The sequence below is a fragment of the Colias philodice genome, chromosome 17 (genome assembly GCF_061535455.1).
Source record: "Colias philodice isolate Cphi_HAF_F1 chromosome 17, ilColPhil1 Martin Lab GWU primary, whole genome shotgun sequence".
Taxonomy (NCBI): domain Eukaryota; kingdom Metazoa; phylum Arthropoda; class Insecta; order Lepidoptera; family Pieridae; genus Colias; species Colias philodice.
In genome coordinates, this window is record NC_143102.1 from 7,875,685 (window position 1) to 7,899,624 (window position 23,940).

Below are 23,940 nucleotides of genomic sequence, written 5' to 3' on the forward strand. Positions count from 1 at the left end.
AAATAATATAATGAATAATACTCGTTTAAAATCCGTTAAAAAGTCTTTAATTTCTAAATGTATAATACTCGCGTAAAATCAAACACTAGAAGATACTTGGTGTGTCCCTAGTCCCTGTCCTACACACTACGGTGTGTCCCTTAGACACATAAAACTGAAAAAATAGAATAAATTCGATTGCTCTGGCGGGTCACGAGTGGCTGAGTTGGTCAGGTATCCGCCCCGGAATGGCGCGAAAGGATGCGGGTTCGAGTCCCGCCTCGTGATCGAATTTTTTCTATTCTTTATAAATTTATACTAGAAGATACTACTATTCTATTGTAAATAATTGGTAGATGAATACTATTCTATTCTAAACTAGCTTACCGCCCGCGTCTTCGCCTGCTTTGTCCAAAACATAATAAATTATATACTAAAACCTTCCTCTTGAATCACTCTATCTATTAAAAAAAACCGCATCAAAATCCGTTGCGTAGTTTTAAAGATTTAAGCATACACATGGACATAGGGACAGAGAAAGCGACTTTGTTTTATACTATGTAGTGATAGTGATAATTCTCCAGGTCTCATAGTATCAACGCCAACGGGCAGTACCGCGTACGCGGTGGCGGCGGGCGCGAGCATGATCCACCCGTCCGTGCCCGCCATCATGGTGACGCCCATCTGCCCGCACTCGCTCTCCTTCCGACCGATCGTGGTGCCCGCGGGCGTTGAGCTCAAGGTGCGTATATTATTTCAGACTAGGTTTCCGCCCGCGTCTTCGCCCGCGCAGTCAAAGAAAAACCCGCATAGTTCCCGTTCCCGTGGGATTTCCGGGATAAAACCTATCCTATGTGTTAATCCAAGTTTCCCCTCTATAGAGGGTAACTTGGATTAACATTGTAATCGGTTCAGTAGTTTTTACTTGAAAGAGTAACAAACATCCATACATCCATACTTACAAACTTTCGCCTTTATAATAGTATTAAGATTTAAAAGTCTGATGTCCCTTGAAGCGGTTCAAATAATACTTCTTAGCGAATGCTATCAGAAGATACAGCCCTTTGTGCTCTAAATTTTCGCAATTGGCCGATTTTATTTCTATTTGTGTGATGTAATTGTTTTTCATATATTTAAAAATATGGTAAATATTAGGGATGTAACGATACATGATTTTGCCGATACGATACCGATACCGATATTTGTAGTAATGTATCGGCGATACCGATACCGATACCGATATCGATGGCTTGGTAGAAAAATAAATAGTGAATTATACATAAAAAGTTACCAACATTTAACAGAGACAACTGTTAATTGTATTCTTTTAAATAAAAATGCCAAATCAAAAAACAACAAAACCATTTATTTTAGTATTATTATTTTACGAAGTCAGTTAAACTTTAACAGCCGTACAAATAAAAACTTGCTTATTCAAACCTTATGCAATGCATAGATATGATTAGAATAAATAAAGAATAAGGATGTCATAATTTCTTACAAATAAATTTGGAATAACGTCGATGTAACTATGCTCACGCTATGCAATAGGCGCGAAGCGGCAACGTCGCAATTCATTCACAAAATTATGAAAAACATTGAAATTGTCTACGGTTAAGCCTTGGTGCTGTCCACGGACATGTATCAAGATAGACTAAGCGAGTGTATGTACTTCCCGTGTCCAAACTACGTTATTGAAACTTACTTGACGCTGGCCTACACTCAGTCCGCGCTTGCAGTTCGCCAAGGAAAGACGTGAAGCTGAATAAAGTAAAATGCCGAATTGCGCCGTTATAAACTGTAGAAACTCCACAGCTGTGAGTGGCCAAGTTAGCAGAGATGTTTCCTTCCACCGGTAAGTAATTTTCTAATCAGAATATGCACTATTTATTTTAAAATCAAATAAAGAATATTTGTGGAAAACGATCGTGACAAACACGGATACCAAATCATACGAAATGATTCGGAATACATTGCGGCTTTTACTTGGCACGGTAAAGATCGCGTCGTATGATAACAAGCAATGAATAGCGTCTTCTCATTTTTCTGTTCTCATTTTTCTGTCCAATTTTGTGGTTAGTGATGTTCATTTGATGCAACAGTTCTCGATTCTAATCGATTTTATAATCGAACAGAAAAATGATAATTTGTAGGAGCAATTTTTCAGAAAAAAAGGCAAAGATTTTTTTTGTCATTTAATACGACTTGACCTAGAACTTTTAAGTATTTTAATACAAAGGTACTAAAAATAAATATTACGACATGGACGCCATTAGTTAAAGTGTCATCTTGGGAGTTTTTTAAGAAAACTCCTTATTGCTTAGACTATGTTTGTTTTTTCAGTTTTCCAAGTAACCCGAACATAAAAGGAAAATGGATCGATGCAACGGGACATAAAGATTGATTGATTGACAGTTTCATTACTTTCTTTCGATGGCCTCTCTAGTACGTAGTACATGGTAACTCAATGGGCATATGTAAGAAAAAGCTAAAACACATTAGTTTACTTGTTAGAATATTAAAAGGTTTATAACTTTATTTTATCATCCCTCTGTCTATGGTAATTATCATTTTTCTGTCTTGAATCGATTTAGTAATCGATTACGATTCATTTATTTGACTACCTCTTAGACATAGATCTAGTTTGATCTGATTTCTTTCGATTTACTTCGATGGGATAGGACGATACTAGAATCGCCGCGCGAGTGGCGGCCTAATCGATTTAGCGTAAAATGAAATTAACATCACTAAAAAGCGCTCGTGACGTCATAACGCGTCAAGGTCAGTACAAAAAATATGACACGCTTGGTTTTCATACAGATCGCGGTACTTGCGTTGTCTACTTAAATATACATGTCTGTGGTGCTGTCATTTTGCTGACGCTCGTTTGACTTCGTCGAATTTGTTGTGAAGTTTCATCATACGATGTTCTGTTTATTTATTTTTTAAATATTTATTGGAAATAATTTAAATACATATATCATTAAATATGCAAGCAAATGATAGATAACGCTATCCAATATCTGGAGAACAGAAGATAAACCCACCTTGAGATAGAGAGTTGCCAAATAACTGGTACTCAAAACATACAACTCCAGGCTTAGAAGATTTATATTTTCAACGAAAGTGTATATTATTGTGATAAGTTTAGAAATAAGTTTATGTATGTATGGTTTGGCGCATGTTGTAAATAAATAAATCATTATAAATATCAAAAGGGTTTTACATAATTTCGTATATTTTGACATTTCATACAAAATTTTCCATTTCAATAGGTACGTAATGAAATTATTAATTTGCTCAACTTTTTCTACTTCTCGTATTACTCTCATTGCTATTATCTCAAATTTAGATTGAAAATTGCTTCTAAAACTTGTAAAACACAGCACAATGTACTAAAAGACATTTATAACTCGGTTATGTCAGACTTATACTAGGGTGGTAGCCGTAATAAGGACGGAATAGCATTAGTATGAATACTTATTACGAAGTTATTCTAGGTTACATTTATTTCGTGTTTATTTGTATGATTTTTCCTTATTCTTAGTTTATTCTTTGCATAAAATGTTATAACTCGTTTATTTGTACGGCTGTTCGTAATAAACATACAATTTTAGCTTTGAAACGCGAACTTACTGTTATGACAGTGTCAAATTGACATACAGCGATTGTCAAACGCGTTTCATTTCAGGTAAAACATTTCTATCTAACAAAAAAAAATTATAAATTGTATATTTTTTTAATAACAACATTAAAAATAATTATTATTAAGTATAGTTATTGTAAAATAGATATTGTTTTATCGTAAAGATTACGCTAATATAAGCATGTTTTATAGGTACAACTTTTCTCTAAAATCAAAAATGGCCGAGATATTCGCCCTCAAAGATTGATGGTTTTCAAGGGAGCTGGGACATAGAAAAATTTCGATGGATGTTGGTGTTATTATAACACCTATTTATTATTGCTTTATCGTAAATATTACGCTAAAATGAGCATGTTTTATAGGAACAATTTTTCTCTAAAATCAAAAACGGCCGAGATATTCGCCCTCAGAGTTTCAAGGGAGCTAGGACTTGGAAAATTTTCAATGGATGTTGGTATCATTAACACCTATTTATTATTGTTTTATCTGCTGCGAAAGTCCGAATCTAGCTAAAAAACGTTACGCTAAAATAAGCATTGCATTATCATAAAGACTTGCCACAGAACCGAAGCTGTCAACCCCGAATTCTACGTAGTCTTGTCTGCCCTACCCCTAGTATGTATGTAAAAAGCCGGAGGCGCGGAGGGAGAGGGCGAATATCTCAGCCATTTTTGATTTTAGAGAAAAAGTTTTTTCTATAAAACATGCTTATCTTAGCGTTTTGAATAAAGTTTTCCTAAGTATTTTATGATTCCTATACAATTTTCACTTTGGATCAAAAAAATTCTAAGTCCTTACTTTGCGCCCCCTTTGCTTTAGGCGGACCGCGACTTTAGGGCGATTCCCACTCAAACAAAAAAAACTACAGGTCAAGAAACTAAAAAGAAAAGCAGTTTACTATGAAAAGTCCCTTTATCGATTAGACACCTCAAAATAATGAAATTCAGGGAGCATGTTTCAAAAATTTAACCGTTTATTACATTAAATCTGTCATATTTCAAATCAAAGAGCTAATGCAATATTACTAGTATTGAAAACTATTATTGTAAAGTAATAATTAATATTAATTGCTTCAGATCAATGTGGAACTGGAAAAAAATACATGCTTTAGTTATAAATTGATGTTAATTTGCATCCTTGCCTGCCAAAAAGTGGTAACAATCCAACATAACCTCAAAAACTTCATTTGTAAATATCTCGAAAACTATTAATTTCCGCGCCCCCCCCCCCTTTACAGGGAAAGTTCCTAGTACCTACCCCCCCTCCCTCGACCCCCCACCACCCCCAAATTCCACGCCCTATAATGTACAGTTTTACCGAATTATTTGATATCAAAAAAATTGGTTGTTTGTAAAGTAGGTTTACGATCGAGATGTTTACGTGATAACATAATGCAGTGGCAGCGCTCGAGATGAAACGGGAGATCGGTCCGTCTCTCTCTCGTTATACCTGCGATCGCGCTCGTGAGGTTTTGGTGTGACACAAGTTTATGAACATGTCACCCGACTAAAACGATTTTAAAAACGTTATCACGTTAAAAAATAAAAAAATTCTAAATTATGTATTTCTTTCCTTTACATAAACAAATTTGTGATTGGAACACTCCTAGTAAGCAAATAAAATGCTTGTGCAGGAGGTTCCGCTCTTCCTTAACACTATTACAGAAACAGAAATAATAATGAATTAATACAATGATACAAATATGAATTAATACAATGCAAAAACACAAAAGAAAAGAAAGAATTTAATAAAAAAATATCGGTATCGGTTGATTTATTATCGGCGATACCGATATATCGGCTTGCCGATATATCGGCCGATATATCGGTATTGGTATCGGTATCGTTACATCCCTAGTAAATATGGTTATTTCTAGATTTCGCTGTGTCCTGATGCTCGGAATGCAATGTGGGTGTCCTTTGATGGCAGGAATAGACAAGCGCTCCAACACGGTGATAGGTAATACAATAATTTATATTATTTATTTTTATTTTATTAATTAATTTATTAAATGCAAAGCAATATAAGAGGCTTTATTACATCTTTGTTTCAAAAACATAAAAGGAACTTTCTAGGTAAACATTCTGCAACTTAGGACGCGTTGTCACTTACGATCAGGTGAAACAGCGACCAAATGTTTACCTATCTATGAACAAAAAAACCGAAAACACGTTTCAGAAGTGAAACTTCTTTGGGAAGATTCAAAGATACCAAAATCGTCGCCTTACTCCATGACGTGACGGTATTGCCAAGACGCGACCTTGAAATTTTACTCTTAACGCGCCTAAAGAAATTTCACTTCAAAAATAAATATTTTGTAGTGTGTAATGTATCATGTATGTTATGTATGTTATGTATGTGTGCGTCATACTATATTATAGTCCTGTGGTTGTTCAGTTTAAGCGCACTTGTAATAGCAGTTCAATTATTATACACCTTACAGTCAAGCAGTGTTTCATTACCACCAACCATTGCAATTTAAAAGAAGCATTATAAAAAAAGTAACGTTCCATTTCACAGTCTATACGTGACCACGTCAGTGTACCCGGTGCCGTCGATATGCGCGCTCGACCAGATCTCGGACTGGTTCGACTCGCTCGCCGAGTGCCTGCACTGGAACGTGCGCAAGAAGCAGAAACAGATGGACGAGCTCAGTGACGTCACGCAGTCCTCCAGCGACACGCTCGACGAGATCGACAACCACGACGAGCGGCCCGCCGACACGTGACCAGTGTGAACGCGCCTTTATGTTTGACGCTCTATCGAACTTGTGATAGTCTATGGTTTTGTTTTCGCGCGCTTTCGTTTTAAACGTGTGATTTTAAAATGTGTAGTTTTAAGTCGGATGCACTTTATTAATTGTTGTGATTGATTTGACGAAATATTTTAATCAAATTTTACGTAAAATTACATTGTTCGTTCAAATTGTGGTATATTTGTGGAGTTGCAGGTTTACACGCTATGAAATTCAATGTGAAGACTGTCAACTGTTTTTTAGCTTTTATCGATTTTTCGATTACCGGTTTTAAATAAATCGTTCGTAAGGTTGCTGAAGAAATTAAATGACTTTTTATCTTTATTATATTGTAGAATGTACGATAAATTTTACATGATCTTTTATCGGATTTCAATTATTGAAATAATGAAACCCATGTTAGTGTTCTAAGCGCTATTATTGTGCAATAGTATCATTGTGATGGATAAAATATAATGAATACAACATCTTGTGTTCAACTTTATATTACATGACATTCCCTTAGGCAATTATTATATTGATTGGAACTTGAAATGCTTTTCTATGACTTCAAATATTAACAACTCATAATACTTACAATCTTATTGTATCTTATTAATCACGTACAATTATGTCTATGAGAAGTTATATTTTTCGTTTTTATCGTTTGAAAAATAAATTTGTTTTATAATAATTAAAAATGGAAAGATTTACGTGGATACGATTTTGTTTTGCCGCTTCGTATAACTGATAAATACATTATACATATATGTATAGGCTCAAGTTTAAATGGCTATAATGTAACATGACACTTGGTGGTAGCGGTACTTTGATATTCATGATTCTATGTATGTAAAACTATGTGCCAAGGACAAATGTTGAGATGTGTGTAGCACAAATGGGACAGAATAAATATTAGTATGGAGGATACATTAATAGAATATATTATTTATTTAAATAATGATGTTTTCATGGAAATTGTACAAAATAATTGTTATCTTATCTACCACAGACTTGTAATAAAATTGGTGATATTTATTTTAAAGGTTTCCGTTTATTTTTCATTGCTGGCTGCGCGTACGCTTGGCTAGTGCGTAGTAAATACCCGCGACTAATTCTATTGGTCAAATAATCTTACAAAGACTATGTTCCCTATAAAATATTTGTTTAAATATTTTATTCTACAGAAACTTCTGCATTTCTATTAAATGATTCTGGTTTGTGGTAGATATCAGATAACTTTTTCGTATTCAATCATTACTTGAAGAAAAATAAATTTGTTTTTGGATTATACAAATTTGTTTATACACTGTGATTTTATTTCAATTCCTTAATTATCAGTCTCCCCAATTTCATTCAAATTCTTACTAATATTACAAATGCAAAAGTAACCGGTCTGTATAATTATCTCTTCTTCCCGCCTAAACCACTGCCACTGAATCGATCGGGATGACATTTGGTTAATTGTTAAAAAATAGTGTAACTGAGAAAGGACACAGATTACAGACAATAGGTTTTATTCCGGAAATCCCATGAGAACTGCTGTTTTTCTTAGGGGGTTTCAAGGCATATGACCCCCCCTCCCCAAATTGAACTCGTCAAATAAAAAATCATAAACTTTACATATTCGTAAGTATATTGGAAGTTAAAGACTTAAATTGAAACGCTGGTCGTTGAAACTCAGACCTAAATCGTAAGTTCTGGCCCGAACCTATAAAGAAGTCAAAAATGAAGTTTTCGAGTAATAATTGTATGACGGGCGCGACTGTAACCATGCGTAATAATCCCCTCCTCATTTCACTAAGCTCTAGAGCACAGCTCTAGAGTTATTTTCTAGTGTTTATAAAAAAATCTAGTCTATTTTCAAAAATTCCAAACTTAAAGTTATTGACCATTACAATTATTATTCTATGAGATGCAAAAACGGCATTCTCTTAAACTTCATTCTTCAAAATACTTAGATCATTACTTAATGATCTAAGTCAAATGTGGTCAAAATATATGCAGCAGCTTCAAATATCGATTGAGTACCGATTTATGCAGATTTTATAACTATCTGTAGACGTCAATTTGACAGCTGTTAAATTTGACAATTGACACCATAATATCTCAAACATAACCTAAAATTGGAAAGGTTTTTAATTCGGTGATGAAAATATAAATAAGAACGACGATTAACATTTGGTAAAGTAGAATAAGAACTATCGAAAAAAAATGTCTAAAATTATTCCACTGATTAATTTCATATCAAAAAGGGGCATATCCCTCACAGCACCGAGGGAAGGTAAAAGAAATTTCAGAAAATTTGTAATACCAAACAAAAGAGGTTCGAAGATACATAAAATGCAACAAATGGGTCCTAACCGACAGCTTCCAATCGATAAGCGCGGTGTACGCGACACTGGCTACGAATTAAATGGAAAATTTGTGAGCGTACCAGAAATGATACCAGAATTGATTGTCCCTGACCTAAAAGACTGTACTTTGAAGCCCTATGTATCGTACAAGACAGAGGACGTAGTACAAAGCGAGTTTACATCACAACAGCTCTTTGATGCCATTTATAGCAAGAAGATAGTGATAGACTATAAAGAAGGCAAGTTGGATGAAAATGGCCTGCCTCTTGAACCCTCTGCTGAGGAGAAATTAACACCTGAAGAAGCCGTAGCCCAAGCAAAGAGAACGGGTTCTGATATCTTTTAGCCAGTTTATTTTGTAAAGAAGTAGTCTTAATTTATACTAGTGTAATAAAGTTAATGTGTTTAGGTAATTGTTAATTTATTTCTACCCTAAAATAATCATGAATAAAAATTTCATTTAACATAGGTAATTAGTAATTACCCATGCTACATTAAAACAAATTTGTTTGATATAATTTTATATTTGTTGCTAAAGAGTAAATTCAGAACTCAAATTTGGTATATTTAGTGTGCAGATATTTTTTGTGTGAAAGTACCCGAGACAGAAATTAATTAATGTTCTTTTCTGATTTGTTCTATATTAGTATCATCAAACTTTAAACTAATTATTAATAGAGAAGAGAATTTATAGTGGGACAATTTGAATCAGAAGTTTAAGAAAAACATAGGTCTATGTAGAAATGGCAATATAAAGTGCTGGAAAAAAAAGAAAGAAATAATCATGAAATAATATGTACCTATTTTAAACCTTACAAAAATTAAAGATGAATAGGTATCTAAAATTTTTACTTATATTTTTTGAAAATTGTATTCTTTTATCTACCTAATATACCTATTTCTATAAAATTATTTTGCTTTAAAAGTTAAGAAAGTAAATGTTAAATAAAATGAGGTAGATAAGTTATAAATTTTAAACTTTATCAAGTAATGTTGACCTTTATATATTATTGAACATAATATATCAGGATAAGCCTGTTTGATCTTACACCTTCAGTAATAATTTATCAGTTTATATTATTTACTCTTCATTTCATCTGAGCAATTCTCATTTAAAAGATATCTATCGCTTCCCGCTGTAGTGTGGCGCGTGCGCATAGACTCGTAAGAAAATACTCAATCTATACAACTATAGTTATCTGCAATGGGAGGTAATTATTCAGCAATGGCCCCGATGGACGTTTCGGTGCCCGACATTGACAAATTATTTGAACGCGACGGTTATTTACGGCCTTATGAAAAAGAAATACGCCGCAGGTAAGTCTCCAAATTTTTACTTACTGAATTAGAGGATTTTTCTACAAAATATGCGAGTAAATACGGCTCAAATAACGAAATACGAAGTTTTATTGGTTATGTTTTGTATTTACGACGTTTTGACAGCTCAGCGCTTTAGCGCTTGAAGTTTCTAAGGCCAATGAAAGCAAATAAATTTTACCGAGAAAATCTGTTTCTGTAAAATTAATTAATAAAGAAATATTGTTTTATTTAATTAAAGCAAAATAGATGTTAGTACCTATTAATGACTCACTCATACGAAGATATTTCAAGTTATAGGCAACATAATTCAGTTTTTTTATACGTACATCATACAGGCGCTTTAAGCAATTTATTTACGCTTGAATGACATTTTCAATGTCAAATAACAAATTGAAGGTCAAAAGAATTTTGTTGATGTTGCAGTTATTGCGGATTGTAGGCAATTCATAAAATTCCAGAAATATGATTTTCTCTAATTGTGTTTAACCTACTGTTAATATAGTTAAAGGTACATGTTAATACTTAATATAGTTACTAACAACATTCATAAAATATGTGATTTTCTAAATTATAAGAATAAAACTACTAATACTTATCATACCCAAAACTAAAATAAATTTTAACTCAATTATTTCAGATATGCTTGCTTCAAAGATATTTGGGAGAAGATGGAGTCATGGGAGGGAGGAATTGAAGGTTTCACAACGGCTTATAAGTTCTACGGACCTCAGTTTGGTGCCGATGGATCTGTAACCTGGCGAGAATGGGCTCCTGGTGCACATTCTATACATCTTCAAGGAGACTTTAGTATGTCTCACCAAATAATATCAATATTTTTTTTACGATTAAACTCAAACTTCTTGACTGATTTTAAATATTCTCATCAATATTATAATCATATTTTGAGTAAATAAGTAAAAATTGTAGTATTTCTTATCTTTAATTTATGTGCCATTAGCCATATATGTATACAAATGATAAACTATTTATTTTTAGATGGCTGGAATACGAAGAGTCATCCTTTCAAAAAACTTGAGTTTGGAAAGTGGGAGCTCTATATTCCGCCCAATAGTGACGGTTCTTGCCCTCTTATACACCAAAGTAGAGTGCAGATCATTGTCAATGACCATTTGTACAGAGTATCTCCATGGGCTAGCTATGTGAAGCCCCATGAAGGTTTTACATATCAGCAGTTCATTTATAAACCAAGTAATGTAAGTAATTTAATATTTGTCTCTTTTACGTTTTTATAATAATTTAAATCAACAATCCGTACTATAAGAATATAATAAATAACTGATTTTTGCAAGGGCAATAGTTGAAAAAAAAATATTTGTATAAAAAATAAGCCTAAAATAATCTTTTTATACATACTTTCTTCATTATTGTAAATTATGTAATATTTTCAGCCTTACAAATTCAAAAACCCAAAAGTGGACAGGCCGAAATCCCTGCGTATCTATGAATGCCATGTGGGTATTGCCACTACAGAGGGACGAGTTGGAACATATACCGAGTTTAAAGACAATGTTCTACCAAGAATAAAAAAATTAGGTACATATAATCTTGAATATAATGAAATTAAAAGATAATAGTCCTTTGAGGATTGTACTGTTTAGGTTTGATTCACTTGTATTTATTTGTGATAGAAAAAAAACTATTAAATATTTATTTATTTATTTAAGAGGTAACTATGAGATAGTAGCATTTTAAATTTTAAGACTTTATCAAAGAGGTTGATTTTATAATACTTTCAGGATACAATGCAATCCAATTGATGGCCATAATGGAACATGCTTACTATGCGTCATTTGGATATCAAATAACTAGCTTTTTTGCTGCTAGCAGGTAACATGCAACTTCTTTTACCTAATACTTGATAAGATTATAGAAAAGGATCTTCTAAAGTATACTGAAAAATTACATACACAGTACACACTGATTAATTCCAAATAAAGCACCTTAATTTGTATAGTAACAAACACATTGGCCTTTGAAGTTATACCTAAAGCAAAGTCTAGAAATAAATATTTAGAACTGTGAATAAATATTTAGAGTTGCCGGCCAAAAAATATTATTACCTTGTACAGATGGAAATCCTCCTGAAGAAAAGGAAGTCATTACTCATGAGACTTAACGTGATAAGTTTAAAGTAGTACTTAATTTTTCAAAAAAAGTGGAACTATAAGACACCATTGATTCAATGACTTTTTTGCAGCCGGTATGGAACCCCATGTGAGCTGAAGGAGCTGATAGATAAGGCACACGAGATGGGTATATATGTTTTATTAGATATTGTTCACTCGCACGCCTCCAAGAACACGCTCGATGGACTCAATGAGTTTGATGGGACCACATCATGCTTCTTCCATGACGGGCCAAGAGGAACACACTCACTCTGGGACAGCCGATTGTTCAATTATTCAGAGTAAGTGATTACAATATAATCATATTAATATATGAGTACACATTATAATAAAAATTACTATGAAATAAGTAATAATAAAGTTATTTTATTAGCTATAGGCTTCAGCTACCATTATTATTTTTTGCAGAGTTGAGGTGCTACGATTTTTACTTTCCAATCTGCGTTGGTATCAACAAGAGTATCAGTTCGATGGCTTCAGGTAAAGTATACGTTTTTTCACACGATGAATACATTATCATCAACATAAGAAACTCCATAATTCATTGATATTTAATGTTTGTAGATTCGATGGAGTGACCTCAATGTTATACCATAGTCGTGGTATCGGTGAAGGCTTCTCCGGTCATTACGACGAGTACTACGGTCTTAACGTTGACACAGAGGCTCTCGTCTATCTTATGTTAGCTAACGAAATAGTACACAACGCGGATAATAGGGCCATTACAATCGCTGAGGTAATTATCAAAATGTATTAGGACAGTTTTCTTTTAATCTTCTATAATAATTGATACTATTTAAAAGAGAAACTACAGAATTTCATGCCATCACTTCTCTGTAGAAACTTATTTTCAAACAAGTGCATATTTTTTTAGTATATTATGACGATTCTAATATCATCACCTAATCAAAAATGTCATTTTAGTTTGCAATCAATAAGTAATTTATTTTTTTGTAAATTTATAACCATCTCATTCAACAGGATGTATCAGGCATGCCAGCAACCGGCCGTCCAGTCAAGGAAGGAGGCACTGGTTTCGACTATAGGCTGGGCATGGCCATCCCGGACATGTGGATCAAGTTGCTCAAGGAGGAGAAAGATGAGGACTGGAAGATGGGCCATATTGTCCACACTCTGACCAACAGACGCTGGCAGGAGGGCACCGTCGCGTATGCCGAGAGTCACGATCAGGTACCTACTATGATATGATAGTTAATCATTCTAGCTACATAAAATCGATCTTTATCTTAGCCGACGTCGCCATATTGTTACTTTTATATTAATTTTTATTCAAGTAGCCGGGTAGAGTATGCATTAGTTGGTTTATTATCATGCCAATATTAAAAAGAACTGTTCTAGATTAGTATTTATTATAATAGGTTTCATTCAAACTAACTTTCATTTACGCGGTTCAAGTCGCTCTATTTAATTAAATTCGAATGAAAATGTTCCAGGCCTTAGTGGGTGACAAAACAATCGCGTTCTGGCTAATGGACAAAGAAATGTATACGCACATGAGCACAATGAGCGAGCCCAACCCAGTGGTGGAGCGCGGCTTGGCCCTACATTGTATGATAAGACTCATCACAAATGCACTCGGTGGTGAAGCTTATCTGAATTTTATCGGTGAGATATATTTTAAACTGACTTCAAAGCTGCTGATCGGAAAATGTATAAAATTGGTTCACTTCATGTTACTTCTTCATTGTTATATACTTACTTGGAAAAAATTAAACAGGTAACGAATTCGGTCATCCCGAGTGGTTAGACTTCCCCCGGGCTGGTAACAACTCATCATATCACTACGCGCGTCGCCAGTGGAATCTCGTGGACGATGATCTGCTCAAATACAAGTTCCTGAACCAGTTCGATGTGGACATGCACGCGTTGGAAGAAAAGTACGGCTGGCTGCGATCTGATCCAGTGAGCAACATATTATTATCCCATCCTTCTCTGATTTCACCAAACTTCAAGGGAGTTGTAATTTCATCAGAATAATATAATAAAAACTCTAATTTCGTACATATTTAAATGTAAAACTTGTAGTGAAAAGCTATTCACCTGTTCTACAAATGAATCATTGAATCATTTCGTTAAGGCTCAAATATTATAATCGCATTTGTATTTTACAATTTCAGGGATACGTATCGTGCAAACATGAAGGGGACAAGGTGATAGCGTTCGAACGTGCGGGTTTATTGTTCGTGTTTAACTTCCACCCGAATCAGAGTTTCACAGATTACAGAGTCGGTGTAAATCTTCCTGGAAAATACCAGGTATTTCAGAAAATTTAGAATTAAAAAAACACCGGGTACTTTAGAAATTTGCTAATTTACTTAATTACTGCAACAGAAATCTCTCCAGTCTGCCATCCTTTATTATATTGTTTTATACCTAATATTAAAACTGAATCCACAATTTAACTTTCTTCGTTAATAGCTGTGCATCGCGGTGTTACCCGCATTGGTCCACTCCTGTTGGTCTTAGCGTGATGACATATAACCTTTAGCCTTTCTCGATAAATGGGCTATCTAAGGGCTCCCGCACACGGGCCACAGGCCACAACCACAAAACGCCGCCACCGGCATATTTCCTGTTCTTTTCACACATTTTATATGGACTCGCCGCACACAGTTCTGTGCCGCACACGGTTGACGCCGGTGGCCGCCACTCGCTACACGCTTCTAACTTCTCGTGGCAGCACTTGTGGCTGTCGCGAGTGGTTCGTGTGCGGCGACACTAACACCGAAATAATTTTTTAAATCGGACCAGTAGTTCCTGAGATTAGCGCGTTCAAACAAACTCTTCAGTTTTATAATATTAGTATAGATGTGAGGTTAATATATAAGTGCATGTGGTTAAAATAATGGAATGCACTGCATCTATAAATATATTCATAATAAAATACATACTTTCAATACTATAAAAATACTTTGGTTAGAAATGTTTTAGTTAGAATAGATAAATTAAATATCACTTATTATTTCTGTTTTCAGGCGGTATTATGCTCGGATAGTAAAAAGTATGGTGGTTTTGGTCGGGTTGAGCCTGATGGAGAGTTCCATTACACAATGAATATTCCTTGGGGAAATAGAAATGATTCTGTGCAGGTGAGGTTTTAGAGTCACCATTATATTCTATCCTTTAATTTTAGTGTTTGTAACGGCGCGGTTTACAAAAGAACCTAGACTTTTTATGAAACGGCTGATTTAACCAACTGTTCGCGACATATGAATGCTGTTTTTACTAATTATATCGTAGGTATAATTACTTAAGTTCACTAATCACTTGAACACTGTGTTCAAAAAACAACAAAAAATCTACGTCTTCGCAGCTGATTTAACTGCTACGAATTAAATTCGATCTAGTCGAGACAAGTCTAGATTGAAGCTTCCGCTTACCTGCAGTACCTATCTTATTATAATGTAGCCTACCTACTTAGACATAAATTTTTTATTAGAAAACATACAATTAAATATATCAATCTAGAATAGGAAATCCTAAATAGTATGTCATGTGTGTGTGTTTTTTTATATGTTTGGTTCCAAATGATTTTTTTTTAATTTTATTTCAGGTTTATATTCCATGCCGCACTGCCATTGTGTATGCTAAGTGTGATTAAAAGGTTTAAAGAAGATCCAATTTTTCAAGTTGCTGAAAGTATCTATATAGTATACTTATACCTATTCACATGGACGTATAAAAAAAGACGGACGGAGTATCGCCTAAACATTGAGTGAAGCCTAGTAATGGCGGCGACACATCCATGTGTGTGTGCCATGTTGCCATGGCAACACTATGGCAACAGCTGTCCTGATGACAATGGCGGCTATATTTTTTTCTATAAATTTTGCCGTAATAATTCTGTCATTAAAACATAAAAGAAATAACTTGCTTCCCTGTGGAATGTAATCCCTTGTGTTTTGTTATTTAAAATTGTACTGTTGCGACACCATTTAACCACGCAAGACGGCATTTTAAATATTTTTTGTGAAACAGTGACGCAGTTAATCAGTCGGTAGTTCACGACGTAATGGCGGTCGACTAGCTTACTATGGTGAGAATGTGTGCGTGTTCATTGTCTTTACACGATCGCTAGCTTACTACGGTGGCTTCACGTTGTTTGTTCGTAAAACGGCGTCCGTCTTTTTTTATACGTCCATGCCTATTCATACATTTTTTTTTATCACAATATCTTTTAATATGATGAAAACCCAAGAATTACAATGCAATTGCACTTGTATATTATAATCTTGCCAAATTTTTGTATTGTATAACTATAATATTGTTTTAAACTGCCATTGTATTGTTTAATATATTATATTCATTACTAGTTATTTATTTGTGCTTGTATTGGTTGCTATAAATATTTTTAAGTATAAACAAGTTGTTCTGTTTGTTAAAAGATTGATAAAAAATATTTTTTATAATATTACTAAAATAAATTAAATGCATGTAGAAAATTATAATAGCTTTATAATTTTCGAAATAAAAGACTTTGTTGATTAGTACAAAAATATTTTATTTTATAAATAAAGCATTTTATATAACATCTGTATTTTACTTCAGTTTGGAACCCCAATCAATAAGTTGTTTTTAGGGGTGCATGACAATGGTTTTAGCCTGGATAAAGTAACTTTATAACCGTGTTCTTCAGCGAGTTTACCTCTGTCAGAATCTATGATAGCCATGCACCTTGCACCCCTCACACTCAAAGGATGCTCTTTGTGAGTTTGATCAGCTGTATGACCAATACATAAATATTGGTCAATTGACACACTCTTGAATTTACTACTTCTTGGATAGGTTAATCTGTCTGTAGCGTGGAGGGAGCCATAGCAACAAGGACACAAAACAAATTTAGCATTGGCCTGCAAACATTTGTCCAACACTAAATCGCTGGCTATCCCACAAGCATGAAGGGCAACACCAATATCAAATTTCCCTATGTAAAAATCTAAATTACATTGAAAGAAGTATACATTTGTTAAGCCCATCTCATGGGCCCTGTTTCTAGCTCTTAATAAAGATTTTTCTTTATTTTCTAGTAAAATTACTGTACATTTTGGTAAGAGGTGTGCTATTAGAATTCCTAAATGTCCACTGCCACTGCAGAAGTCTACAATCAAATCTCCCTCTTTTGCCATAGCAGTAACTGCCAATGTTAAGTTTTCTAATTGCTGTGACTTCCTATTCACTCTTTCAACAGGTAAATGTCCTGCTGAGGGATTTGCACCACTAGGAATTGTGTCCCAATCAACACCATCATCCATAATATTATCCTGAACTGTTAGTTCTAAGTCTTCCGTAACAGAACTTAAAGCCCTTTCAATATCTTCAGGTTTTGTGAAGAGCCTCTTTCTAGGATTATGTCTCTTAGGATCTTTTTGATAAAGACTTACATCTTCAGTTTCAGGTAAAGTTAATTCTTCAAAAGGTAAAGTTTCAATATGCAAAGGCTCTAAAACTCCCATAATTTCTTTCATTTCAGGGATATCAACTAAATTGTTGTACCATTTATATGTTAGTGTTAGGTACTCCATAAAAATAGCTTTACCTAATAATTTCATGAGAATAGTGTATGATGGTAACAAAAGTATGTCAGCAAGACTTAAAAATGGACCTTCAGCAAATTGATGACTTATATCCAATTTTTCTAATTTAGCAGCACAATCTAACTCAACATTTTTCTTTTTATTTGATTTCCACTTTCTTGGTTTCGGTGCTCTTTGTTTCTCAAGTTGTCCTGTATCATTGTCATCATTCTGATTCTTTATTTCATTATCTTTCTTTAATTTTCTTGCAACTTTATAAATATTATGTACTCTTACTGGTTTGTGTAAATGATTCTCAAATTTGACCAAATTAACTGGTAATTCATTTAAGTTAGTCACTTCAAATAAACTTGAAACTGTTTTTATAATATCAACCTCACAAAACTTTGTCCATATTGATACTTCGTTAGGAGCTTGTAGACAGCTTTTACGAAAGCCTAGTAAACCTTCATGATGTTCAAATGTAGACTCTGGTAAGACTCTATATTTAGAAACATGTCTCGCAACTGCACACAGGCCTGTTATAATCGTGTCCTCATATAGCACTACAGGGAACACACAAGATGCTACTTGCCAAGGGATATCTTGCTGGTTAACAACAACACCCTCTACAATTCTTAAATCGAAAGTATTTACACTGTTACTTCTATTATTGTGCACAAAATTAATATCGATGTCTTTGGGAGAACAGTATTTGTACACACAATAGGTAATAAGAGATTCTATGGACACTTTAAGTGATGAAGATGTATTATATTCATCTAAACTACTATTGGCCTCTAAATATAAAATATTTACCATCTTGGACTATAATAATTGTGTACAAACAAATATAATGATTGTTAAGTACTTCGTAGGCGTAGAAGTCCGTTATTGTTTATTTATGATGATGTATTTTACCTTTAAAATGTATTTTTTATTATTTTCAAATTATAAAAGGTAAATAAGTAAAAAATTAAAACACGCGCTCAATAATACACATGTGAGTTTTGACCACAGTTTTGACCTGTGACTTTGAGCTGTCAGTGTGCTGTCAGCTGTGACATATCCAATATCCTCCATGACATGAAATAGAGAACTAATATAAAATTAATCAAGTAATTCTCCCTCTACGTTTTTAGGTAAATAAACTGTGGTTTTAGTGTCAAGACTCAAGTGTCAACTGTCGTCTGTCATTATTTGAAAATGAAAATCAAAAGTCAAAACCACAAGATCAAAATTCAAAACAGTGACATCGTGAAATAAAATATTTCTTTATTATTATAATTATCTGATTTACTTTATCAAATGAATGGACCTAGTGCTGATTTATAGAAAAAAAAAATATATTTATTTAACTAAGATTTATGCATTATTCCTTTTTCATTTTTGTAATAATTGCAACCTCAGTAATTAAACAAAATGATTGAGATTTTGAATGGGTTCCTTCTTATTTACTTTTTAATTTTATGTACACTGAGTGCATTAGTTCCCATTCTAGTCAAACCAGTAAGTGTTTTAAAGTATTTAATTTACAATAAATAAAATTCTGTATTGTTTCTTGATTAGTTTGACCACATAAACTTAAATTTCAGATTGTAGCCTGCTTCTCTCGACCGTCTTACGAAGAACGCAAGCTTTGGGATGAAATATTAACACTAAAGAGTGAACAAAAACAAATTTCTATGAAGGATGAATTTGCTGCATATTCCAAATTACAAAGAAAGATAAACAAGCTAGAAAGTGAACTGAAAGAAAATTCACAGACGAGGCTCAGCAAGAGCATAGCAGTCAAAGGAACAGTTCATATTGTCCTGCAAGCTGTTATTGCTTTTATTGTTATAATTTCAGTGATATGTTTCCGACGTGAGCCGATAGTAGCTTTACATGCAAATCTGTTTCCATTTTCTACAATATTGAAATATCCAAGCGAGACCCCAAATGCCATCTCAACTCACATGTGGGTGATTATGTCCAATATATCAATAAGGACATTGTTGAAACCTATTGTGCCTTAATTTGTTGTATTTATTAAAGCGTATTTTGACATAATTGTTTTTTCATTTGTTCTCAAATCATAACATTTCATACAAAGTGCATAGGCTATTTGGCCTCTTATTACAGACTGAGTTTGTATGCCTATCACAAAATTGCATATATTCATTTTTCTTCCATGAGTGCACTTCATTGAACTCTTAAAAGGCTTGATTCATTTGTCTTCTAGTGTAATCGAGAAATAAACATTAATAAAAGCTACATATTGTTGCCTGACAAATTATAGAAATAATTATTGATTTCTTTCTAAATTGTATTCCAACCATAAGCCACAACATTCAATTGAAAGATTATTTGCATTTGAAGTAATAATTGCAGATGCTTCACTATCCATTTGCATATTGCACTTATTTACAAGTCAACAAAGTATGTATTTAAGGAAAACAGGAAGAGAATAAAACAAACAATATTTTTAATGATTTATTTGTTAAACAAATTCAATTGTATCTTATACTCAGTCTGACATACGTCCAATTATATCTTTAAAATATATCTAACAACCAAAAATCTGCTTACCTTGACATACAAAATCAACATCTACAGAATTAATAATATTCATGTTCTAATACTCATTAGAACATAAAAACGCTATGAAATTAAACTTACAATCGAGTAACGATAATATATATAGTCATTCCGAAAGCACTATACATTGAATAAATCCAATGTTTACAAATAACTAATAAGCGCTATATCACAGCTCACAATTAACTATTTTAACTGCACTAAGGGACTTCCAAAATACCTTTCTCTTTTATAGAATTCATAAATTCTAAATATGCAACATTTGTGCTAGAATTTCTATTTGATAACATTTGTTTAAAATTTTATTTCTTAATATTAAGGTACCTTGAATATTACTAACAAAGATAACATACCTAATCAATTTTGATTCGAAATTTGCTCATTATAAATTTAATAGAAGTATTATTATAGTTAATATGCTCTTATTAATCGAAAAAATAATTATGAATATATCGTATGACTAACAAAAATCCCTTAGCATAATATTTCTTTAAATAGAGACAACAGGATTCACAACATCTAAATTATGCCAATATTTAATTTTCATCATTTACAAACAGTCTTACAAACTCGAAAAACCTATCCAAAGGCAAATTTTGTCTCAATTATTGACTTAATATCATTTTTTTATTGTCAAAAATGCGGTAAAGTCTCTATTTAGAAAAATCTGCCTTTAGTATATTGGATGCAATAAGTAAAACCGTTAAATTTCTTCAGAATGTGTAATTAATTGGAAAATGTATAGAGAAGTTAAAGACACCTTTTAAAAAATTTATTTATCGAACATAATAATCAAACAATCTATATGTATGTGTGAAATTTATTTTTAATTTCGAATGATTGCGTACGGGCAGTATTTTCGATTTCGATTCGCTGCAAGACTAGAAACCTAATGACTAACATTAAAACTTGCGAGTAAGTAGGCGGCTTATTCGGACTGGATTTGTTACTTCCAAATAACCATAGTGTTAAACTCGTTTTCGTTTTTACTAAAACTACAAAAGAAACATTTATGTGTACACTCACTATGTTATCACTTAACAATAATAGCTCGAGGGAAACAGTCGTCCTACAAGATTTCTCCATAACCAATAAAAGAGTATCGTATAAAAATGATATTATACAGTCAAAATATAACAATATGTTTAAAAATATAAAAATCTATCAATACAAAACGTGAACCAATTTCAACATTATGTGTGCAAACCAATATAAACGATATCTCGAGTGACAATTTTTATTATTGAAGAAATGTATCATAGACAACGAACCATAGCCATAGATCAAACATGGGTGTATCCATATTCTTGCCATAGACAAAACTGGATGCTACAAACTAACAATGGCTTCTATAACCTCCTGCGACTAAACAGTCACATTTAGTCGTCTACATGACTAATGCCTTCGACATCGAGTGTGGATCAGCTCTAAGCGTTCAGGCCAGCGGCTAAGTGTTCTCGTAGAAGGAGCTATTGAAGTGTGTCGTGAGCAGATACACTACTGCCTCGTATGTCGACATCATGATCGCTGTGTTCGGTATTTGACGGACCAGCTGCGTGCCTAGGCCTCTGTTAATAATAATAATAATAGTTTAAAAAACTAAAAAACACGCTTTTTATAGAAAACCGAACTAAAAATAGAAAATTTTATCAAATTAGTGTATTGTCATCGGTCCTCAATAAATCTACAAAGTTTGAACGAAATCTGGCCGTTTAAAGTGGGTCAAAATCGCGCCCAAAGAAGTCGGTTACAAACATACAGGTGAAGCTAATATAAAGCGTGTAAAAAAGATATACATATGTAATTATGGCAAAACGTAATTTTGAAAATGAGTTATTTTTTCGTATAAGGGCAGGATTTTCAATTTCGATTCGCTGCAAGACTAGAAACCTTCTAATAAATATGAAAACAAAACACTGTCTATATAATTTTTTCCTATTATTACAATTCAATGTCCATGTTTGATTTTCAGTAATTTTTTCAAGTCAGAGTAGTCAAAACAAAACAAAGAATTCATAATTATTTAATCAAAACAATTAATGCTCACTTGATAATCTTTGATAAAATAATAGGTTATTACTTATCTCTTTTAATGGAAACGATTTATAATTTTTAATAATTAACATACCTATAGACTCCACGGTAGCCCTCCTCCATCCAGACGGTATGAAGCGTCTGCCAGAACTTGCGATATTTATCACCTTCCTCTCTGAGCCGTGTTCTTGCCACCTCTGAAAATAAATATGTTTGAATTAACTATTACAAATTAATACTATAATTATCCCTCAGCCCTCGGAATCACAGACACAATAGAAAATCTATTGTGTCGTGGCCCGATCGGGCCGCTCGGTGGTCAAGGGGGTTAATGCAATGTAAAGTAGCCAATTTGTAGTTTATACAGGGGTTAGTAGATGTCAAAGCATCGAAATAAACTATATCTTGTTTTGTTTAAATATATGGTTATGACCATCAACCGTCAGAATCCGTCCTCACTGGGATTGGGAATTGCCATATAAGAAAAAGAAGACTATCAATTATTGTCGAAGAAATAAATGCTCTCATTAATGGTTATTAAATTTCGGTTATAATTTTTTATTAAGGGTGACAAATAACACCATAAGTGCTATTGTTTCCTCAGTCTCGAGTATTTAATGTCAAGTCGTCCAATAGATAAATATCGTTCAAAAAGGAAAAACTAAGAGTGCACCCTATTAGATTCATAATTTTAAAGAGATCGTAGTGAGATGATATACGGCCGTCCATTGTGATATATTTTTACTGTCTCATATTGTTTATTTCATGAATTTTGTTTTCCTGTACAATTAAAGTGTTAAATAAAGTAGAATCCAAACTCGGTGCCAAGGACATTATGATTAAGACAAGCTTGACCAATTAATAGTTTATCTGTCTCCCAGATCTCGCCAATTTACTTCAATTACATATATTTCTTACTGCATTTTTGTTAATTTCGAGTCACTATCAAAAGAATTAGTATCCACATAACTATAAAAAAATTATATATTAAAATTGTAACTTTCCATAGATCCCCTTTAATAAATCTATTATCTATTTATATATTTCATTTGTGCAAACATTTAAAACTAGCATGAAGTACATATTTAGTTGGTGACCTTTAAGTCTTACGTAACGAATTGTATTTTTATGTTATCACACATGTATATATGTCAACTCTAAGATTGCAAACGATAACACGTCCTAGAAACGTTTTTTACAATATCTTAGTAATGATTGATTCTCATTTTGTTAAGATATCGAGGTTTGTTTACTGTGCCCATTAAATTATTATTTAGGAAATAACAAAATTTGCGTCGCAAAGCCCATTTAATTGTATCCCTGTAGTCAAACAAAAAAGGCTCAAAGATCAAAAGATGTAAATTACTTTGTATTCACGCCATGCCTACGAGGATGCGTAAACGCCCATTAACTTGAGGAAATCTCCCGGCAAAAGCATACATTTACTGACTTAGCAAGTCAGAGGTACCCAACTAGGTGTGTGTAACGTTTAATTTCGTAAATATACCATCTAAACAACATTGCTGCCAATTTCGGACACACCCTGAAAATTTTCCTGAAAAGTACCCTCATTAATTAAAACTCTAACGCTACTCGCCATGTGGAAACG

The 23,940-nt window shown here is 33.2% G+C and overlaps 6 protein-coding genes across 11 annotated transcripts in view; 4 read left to right on the forward strand and 2 right to left on the reverse strand.

Moving 5' to 3' along the window:
* Positions 1-7,666, forward strand: part of LOC149481190 (NAD kinase-like) — a 52,059-nt gene extending 44,393 nt beyond the window's left edge. For all 5 annotated transcript variants that reach the window (XM_089705609.1, XM_089705612.1, XM_089705608.1 and 2 more), the window contains 3 exons: positions 564-721; positions 5,502-5,584; positions 6,146-7,666. In XM_089705609.1, coding sequence (XP_089561735.1) covers positions 564-721; positions 5,502-5,584; positions 6,146-6,353 — 449 coding nt within the window. In that variant the 3' untranslated portion in view covers positions 6,354-7,666. The remainder of the gene's footprint in view (positions 1-563; positions 722-5,501; positions 5,585-6,145) is intronic.
* A 770-nt stretch (positions 7,667-8,436) lies between these two features.
* Positions 8,437-9,129, forward strand: mRpL41 (mitochondrial ribosomal protein L41). Its single transcript, XM_089705862.1, has one exon. The coding sequence runs from the start codon at positions 8,574-8,576 to the stop codon at positions 9,060-9,062; it is 489 nt and encodes a 162-aa protein (XP_089561988.1). The 5' UTR covers positions 8,437-8,573; the 3' UTR covers positions 9,063-9,129.
* A 652-nt stretch (positions 9,130-9,781) lies between these two features.
* Positions 9,782-16,733, forward strand: AGBE (1,4-alpha-glucan-branching enzyme). Of its 2 annotated transcripts, XM_089705572.1 has the most exons (15): positions 9,782-10,033; positions 10,674-10,843; positions 11,033-11,250; positions 11,446-11,590; positions 11,794-11,884; positions 12,255-12,464; positions 12,592-12,663; positions 12,748-12,919; positions 13,165-13,374; positions 13,638-13,809; positions 13,922-14,106; positions 14,322-14,459; positions 15,180-15,293; positions 15,758-15,847; positions 16,341-16,733. In XM_089705572.1, exons 1-14 carry the CDS (start codon positions 9,921-9,923, stop codon positions 15,803-15,805), a joined length of 2,058 nt encoding a protein of 685 aa, XP_089561698.1. In that variant the 5' UTR covers positions 9,782-9,920; the 3' UTR covers positions 15,806-15,847; positions 16,341-16,733. The 2 variants fall into 2 exon arrangements, with proteins under 2 accessions (XP_089561698.1, XP_089561697.1); XM_089705571.1 differs by having other exon boundaries at positions 15,758-16,733.
* LOC149481193 (glutathione S-transferase C-terminal domain-containing protein homolog) lies at positions 16,681-18,743 on the reverse strand. The gene has a single exon (XM_089705581.1). It carries the CDS (start codon positions 18,537-18,539, stop codon positions 16,749-16,751), a length of 1,791 nt encoding a protein of 596 aa, XP_089561707.1. The 5' UTR covers positions 18,540-18,743; the 3' UTR covers positions 16,681-16,748.
* Positions 18,744-18,930: 187 nt separating this feature from the next.
* LOC149481194 (guided entry of tail-anchored proteins factor 1) lies at positions 18,931-19,769 on the forward strand. Its single transcript, XM_089705900.1, has 2 exons — positions 18,931-19,226; positions 19,313-19,769. Exons 1-2 carry the CDS (start codon positions 19,140-19,142, stop codon positions 19,733-19,735), a joined length of 510 nt encoding a protein of 169 aa, XP_089562026.1. The 5' UTR covers positions 18,931-19,139; the 3' UTR covers positions 19,736-19,769.
* A 410-nt stretch (positions 19,770-20,179) lies between these two features.
* Positions 20,180-23,940, reverse strand: part of Rim2 (replication in mitochondria 2) — a 32,484-nt gene continuing 28,723 nt past the window's right edge. Inside the window, exons 7-8 of the mRNA XM_089705627.1 lie at positions 22,426-22,528; positions 20,180-21,865 (exon numbers count right to left, since the gene is read on the reverse strand). Of these exons, the coding sequence (XP_089561753.1) occupies positions 21,745-21,865; positions 22,426-22,528 (224 nt within the window). The 3' untranslated portion in view covers positions 20,180-21,744. The remainder of the gene's footprint in view (positions 21,866-22,425; positions 22,529-23,940) is intronic.

What these genes read in the sequence shown, in the direction of transcription:
- mRpL41 (XM_089705862.1), top strand. Translation starts at nt 8,574, where the DNA reads ATGTCTAAAATTATTCCACTGATTAATTTCATATCAAAAAGGGGCATA.
- AGBE (XM_089705571.1), top strand. Translation starts at nt 9,921, where the DNA reads ATGGGAGGTAATTATTCAGCAATGGCCCCGATGGACGTTTCGGTGCCC. An exon ending in GAAAAAGAAATACGCCGCAG is followed by an intron (nt 10,034 to 10,673) that starts GTAAGTCTCCAA and finishes CAATTATTTCAG; the next exon opens with ATATGCTTGCTTCAAAGATA. An exon ending in AGCTTTTTTGCTGCTAGCAG is followed by an intron (nt 11,885 to 12,254) that starts GTAACATGCAAC and finishes ACTTTTTTGCAG; the next exon opens with CCGGTATGGAACCCCATGTG.
- LOC149481193 (XM_089705581.1), bottom strand. Translation starts at nt 18,539, where the DNA reads ATGGTAAATATTTTATATTTAGAGGCCAATAGTAGTTTAGATGAATAT.
- LOC149481194 (XM_089705900.1), top strand. Translation starts at nt 19,140, where the DNA reads ATGATTGAGATTTTGAATGGGTTCCTTCTTATTTACTTTTTAATTTTA. An exon ending in TTCCCATTCTAGTCAAACCA is followed by an intron (nt 19,227 to 19,312) that starts GTAAGTGTTTTA and finishes CTTAAATTTCAG; the next exon opens with ATTGTAGCCTGCTTCTCTCG.